The sequence below is a fragment of the Myotis davidii genome, unplaced genomic scaffold, assembly GCF_000327345.1.
Source record: "Myotis davidii unplaced genomic scaffold, ASM32734v1 scaffold223, whole genome shotgun sequence".
NCBI classification, from domain to species: Eukaryota; Metazoa; Chordata; class Mammalia; order Chiroptera; family Vespertilionidae; genus Myotis; species Myotis davidii.
This window is the reverse complement of record NW_006294609.1, coordinates 1,742,528-1,748,084: the sequence shown is the minus strand read 5'-3', so window position 1 is coordinate 1,748,084 and position 5,557 is coordinate 1,742,528. Positions and strand designations below refer to the sequence as shown.

The 5,557-nt window shown below is 49.2% G+C and overlaps 1 protein-coding gene across 1 annotated transcript; it reads left to right on the top strand.

Annotated features, from left to right (window-relative positions):
- The first annotated feature begins 3,535 nt into the window (after window positions 1-3,535).
- Window positions 3,536-5,188, top strand: ZNF70 (zinc finger protein 70). The gene has a single exon (XM_006768867.2). The coding sequence runs from the start codon at window positions 3,635-3,637 to the stop codon at window positions 4,979-4,981; it is 1,347 nt and encodes a 448-aa protein (XP_006768930.1). The 5' UTR covers window positions 3,536-3,634; the 3' UTR covers window positions 4,982-5,188.
- Window positions 5,189-5,557: the final 369 nt, after the last annotated feature.

Here is a 5,557-nt window from a genome sequence, read left to right as displayed (position 1 = left end):
TACATTACGATTCATAACAGTAGCAAAATTAAAGTTATGAAGTGGCCACAAAAATAATTTTATGGTTGGGTCACAACATGAGGAACTGTATTTAAAGGGCCAGAAGGTTGAGAACCACTGCTTCAGGTGTAGGTGGGACAGAGCGGGAATGGAAAATTGCTAAGAGGAAACCTTGGGAACACCAGGATTTAGCAGGTGGGTGGAAGAAGAGTTGCAATACGCAGAAGGAGGCATCCCAGGCAATAAAAATTGGGGGGGGGGGGATCTTTCAGTAACCAAGGGAATAAGGCAGGATGTGGGAGTGGGGTGATTTGTCCAGCCAGCTCAAAGCCTTGAGGTGTCCCGGTAGGCAAGGTGGGCTTAGTGAAGGGATGAGCCCATATTGTCACATCTTTAGTTTTTGAAGAGAAGGCCAGAGAACCACTGAGTTTTCCATGTTGGCGGCTAAGTCACACAAAAAGGAAAAGCCCAGCTCGTTTGAGAGCCAGACAAAACGTGTCTGTGGCAGGATCCCCAGGCTGCCAATTTGCATCCTCTCAAATGAAGGGTTTTGAGAAGGAGGTATTGGTGACAGTGCCAGAAGGGGTGGGGAAGGGCACGGAGAAGAGAAGACTGGCAGCAAGGAGGTCATTGGCTGCTGGAGCCGCGTGCTGAGGTCCCAGCTGAAATTGGAAACATGAAATCTGTCTCGCTGCCATACGCAGTCGTATGATTTTCCTTGGCAGCATTTAACATTTTATGAGGAATTGGCAGAGGAGGAGTTAGTGGCCGGTTGCAGCAGGGCAAGGAAATGAGGAATGTGGTGCTGGTCAGAGAGTTAGCTGAAGTGACGTCTATAGTTAGACCCACTATAGAAGGAGGGGATCTAAGCTAGAAGGGAGTGGGCAGAACTAGAAGAGGAGAACGAAGTGAAAATGGGGAAATATTAGCCCTGGCCGGTTTGACTCAGTGGATAGAGCATTGGCCTGCAGACCGAAGGGTCCTGGGTTTGATTCTGGTCAAGGGCACATGCCTGGGTTGCAGGCTCGATCTCCAGTAGGGGGCATGCAAGACGCAGCCAATCTGTGATTCTCATCATTGACGTTTCTCTCTCTCTCTCGCCATTCCTCTCTGAAATCAATAAAAATTAAAAAATAAAAGATAGGGGGCTATTAGGCTCGGTGAGGTTGAGTGAGAGAACTGGAAGGGTTGGAGATTATGGTATCTGAAGAGGAGGGTAAGAGGGGGTGAAATGAGCAAAGACAATTCATTAAAGTGGCTGAAATTCATCAAGAAGATATTTCCAAATAGAAATGGGCTCCTTCATGGCTATTCTGACTAATATGTATATTTTTGATTCTGTTACTCTCTAAGCTTCAAGGTAAGGATAGTAATAGTAGTACCTGTGTATAGAGTTGTGAAGATTAAGTGAGAAACACTTGTAAAGGTCTAGTAGTGCCTAGCACAGAGCAGACACTCAGTACACATGAGCTGTTATCCTTATGGTAGCTGGGAGTTTCCCTTTAGCTGCACAGAAGTTTCTGAATGGGGTCCTGAGAGGCTCCCCCGGGCCACCACAGGGGCTGAGGGGCTAAGGGGGGGTGTGCGTGTGTTCCAGTTTCCTTCTTTGTTCCTGCAGAAACACCCTCCTCCAACTGGAGCAGTCATGCTTTTGTCTGTTTATTTGTTTATATCTTCCAGAGAATTGATTTTTTTTTTTATAAAGAGTTCAAGTGAGCCCTAACTGGTTTGGCTCAGTGGATAGAGTGTCGGCCTGCGGACTCAAGGGTCCTAGGTTCGATTCCGGTCAAGGGCATGTACCTTGGTTGCAGGCACATCCCCAGTAGGGAGTGTGCAGGAGGCAGCTGATCGATGTTTCTCATCGATGTTTCTAACTCTCTATCCCTCTCCCTTTCTCTCTGTCAAAAATCAATAAAATATATTAAAAAAAAAAGAGTTCAAGTGTGACAATCAGTTCTAGCACAAAACCAGATGGCTTTTCCTCCATTCGGTTGTGTATAATTCAACAAATGTAGGTGTAGAGATTGTCCTGTTGTGCTGGGGCTCAGGGTTCCAAAATGAAGGAGCCCAGGACTTGCCCTGAAGGAACTCACAGGTAGTGGTGGGGAGAGTCCTGTCAACCCATGTGTGCCATCCAGGGTGGTGCATGCACCAAGCTCCGTGGGTCACGGAGGGGCGTGCCTGAGGTAGTCAGTCTGAGGGTGAGAGAAGAGGGGACGTCTGGACTGAGCCTGGAAGGATGAGCCAGTGACAGTCTGAGAAAGGGGAGGGACCTGGCAGGCAGAAGCTGCAGCAGCACAGATGAAATGGAAGGTTAGGGGTGTGTGGAAGGAGGGCCAGGAGATGGGCTGGAAGGGCCATGCACGAAGGCCTGGTGAGTGAGCTGAGCTGTCACAGGCTCCTGAGAAGAGAAATGACACCATCGGGCCTGTATTGGGGCATCTCACACTGGTGTCAATGCAGGGAATGGACCCGCGGAAGGAACAGAAGTTGGAGACAGGCAGCCATTTGGGAGGGGAGTGTTGAAATGATCTCGGGGATTTGCACTGCGGCCTGAGCTCCGGAATCGCAGCAAAGACAGAGAGGCAGAGGCAGACCCCTTCAATAAAGCCTCAGGAAACAGAAGACAGGCCATGCAGGTGAGAGAGGAAGAAGGTGGAGGCTGACTCCCGGAGTTGTGGCTGGGGCACCACAAGGAAGAAAGTGCACGCTCTTTCCCAACAAAACCCCATTCCCAACACCCTCCAGCAGGTGGAGTATTGTGCCTTTTCCATGGGCTCCACTTCCTGATCTAACCCACCTTTCTGAACGTCCTCAGAGAGTCTAGACCAGTGATGGCGAACCTATGACACGCGAACTCATTTTTTTGGTTGATTTTTCTTTGTTAGGTGGCATTTAACTATATAAAATAAATACCAACAATATAAGTCTTTGTTTTACTATGGTTGCAAATATCAAAAAATTTCTATATGTGACACGGCACCAGAGTTAAGTTAGGGTTTTTCAGAATGCTGACACGCCGAGCTCAAAAGGTTCACCATCACTGGTCTAGACACTATGGTGTGGTGTTTGATTCTCTAATTTCTCTGTCTTGTTTGCAGTTGTTTCTGACAAATCAAACTTCTGTCTAACCCAACGGGGATCAAAGCAAAGGGCAAGATTGTGACGTTTTGTTTTGTTTTGTTAATCCTCACCTGAGGATATGTTTTCATTGATTTTTTGGGGGGAGGGGAGAGAGTGAGAGCGAGAGCGAGAGCGAGAGAGAGAGAGAGAGAGAGAGAGAGATGTGAGAGAGACACATTGGTTGGTTACCTCCTACAAGTGCCCCAACTGGTTGGGGATCAAGCCTGCAACCCAGGTATGTGCCCTTGACCTGGAATCCAACCCAAGATCCTTCAATGTATGCGCTGTCACTCTAACCACTGAGCACACTGGCCAGGGCCAAGATTGTATCTTACACATATTTTGTTATCTCCAGCATTGATTCTGGCAGAGGAAGAAGGCACATGCTAGGTGCTTGACTTGTCTGCTTGACAATGTCCCTTTTCTTTTTAGATTGTAAGAACAGTAAGTGTGTCCCAAAGAAGAACATCTTTCAAGAAATACAGTCATTGGGGCTGATACTAGATCCACAATGGAGGTTCCCCCGGCATCCAAGCTTGGTGAGACCTTTGTGTTTGAAGATGGGTTAGAGATGCAGCAAGAACTTTTCCCAGAGGAGGACCTAGGGGACGCATTTCTTCAGGAAAGAGGTTTAGAGCAAATGGCCGTTATCTATAAGGAGATCCCTCTTGGGGAGCCAAACGAGGAACATGATGATTACGAGGGGAATTTCAGTCTGTGCTCAAGCCCTGTTCAGCACCAGAGTATCCCCCAAATCAACAAACCCCAGGATGATGACATATTTGGCCAAACCTTCCTCCAGAAATCAGACCTTAGTATGTGTCAGTTAATCCATGCTGGAGAAGAACCCAGCAAACCCGACTATGAGCGAGTGGGCAGGGGGGACTCGGGCCCTAAAGAGCCTCACAGAACTGCACAACCACCCAAACCCTATGCGTGTCGGGAATGTGGGAAGGCCTTCAGCCAGAGCTCGCACCTTCTCAGGCACCTGGTGATCCACACCGGGGAGAAGCCCTACGAGTGCTGTGAGTGTGGGAAGGCCTTCAGCCAGAGCTCGCACCTTCTCCGACATCAGATAATCCACACCGGGGAGAAGCCCTACGAATGCCCGGAATGTGGAAAAGCCTTTCGCCAGAGCTCAGCCCTCACACAACATCAGAAAACCCACACTGGGAAGAGACCCTATGAATGTAGGGAATGCGGGAAAGACTTCAGTCGGAGCTCAAGTCTGAGAAAACATGAGAGAATTCATACTGGAGAAAAACCTTATCAGTGTAAGGAATGTGGGAAATCCTTCAACCAGAGTTCAGGCCTGAGCCAGCATCGGAAAATCCACACCCTAAAGAAACCTCACCAATGCGATCTCTGCGGAAAGGCCTTCTGTCACAGGTCCCACCTCATTCGGCACCAGAGGATTCACACTGGGAAGAAACCGTACAAATGCGAAGAGTGTGGGAAGGCCTTCAGCCAGAGCTCCAACCTCATTGAGCATCGGAAGACCCACACCGGCGAGAAACCCTACAAATGCCATAAGTGTGGGAAAGCCTTCAGCCAGAGTTCCTCCCTCATTGAGCACCAGCGGATTCACACTGGGGAGAAGCCTTATGAGTGCGGCCAGTGCGGGAAGGCCTTCTGCCACAGCTCCGCGCTGATTCAGCACCAGAGAATCCACACCGGGAAGAAACCCTACGCGTGCAATGAGTGTGGCAAAGCCTTCCGGCACAGGTCGGCCCTTATCGAACATTATAAAACCCACACCAGAGAGAAACCCTACGAGTGTAACAAATGCGGCAAGTCCTTCAGGGGGAGCTCGCACCTTATTCGGCATCAGAAAATCCATGCTGGGGAGAAGCTCTAGAAGGAGGAGCTCACACCAAAGCTTGAAAGCCTTTCCCAGATGGAGCCTACGCCCACTCACTTTACTGCAGAGCTCCATCCACCGGCCCCATAACAGGTGGACCTCGGTGCTCCTGAGCACTACACCAGCAGCACGGGCCCCGCTTGGCCAGGTGATCAGGTTTTCTGAGCACAGGGGAGGATGGGGGGAGAGAAAGGCTGCCAGAATGCTGTGAGTATGGGAGAGTCTCCCCCCTGCCACCTGAAAAGAGAGTGGGCCTTCGATTTTCTCATTCTCACATTTGACTTCCAAGCCTGTGAGGTTCAGTTCTGCCCTCTATTCCAGAATACAGAAGAGAAATGACTGTAAGAGGGAGAAAGTTGAGTTAAACCCATGAGAAGGTCAGGTGAGAACTCTAACATCAGGCTACAGTTTGGCACTTTCAGTAGAAGTAACCATTCTCACAGTCCAAATTAGCTGAAGAAAAATGAATCCAAAAAGTAGATACCTCAGCCACAAAATGGAATCTTCTGCCTGGTTTGGGTACTTGTAGGTGCAACCCGAACAGGTTACAGAACAAAGGGAGTGTCTGGGAGG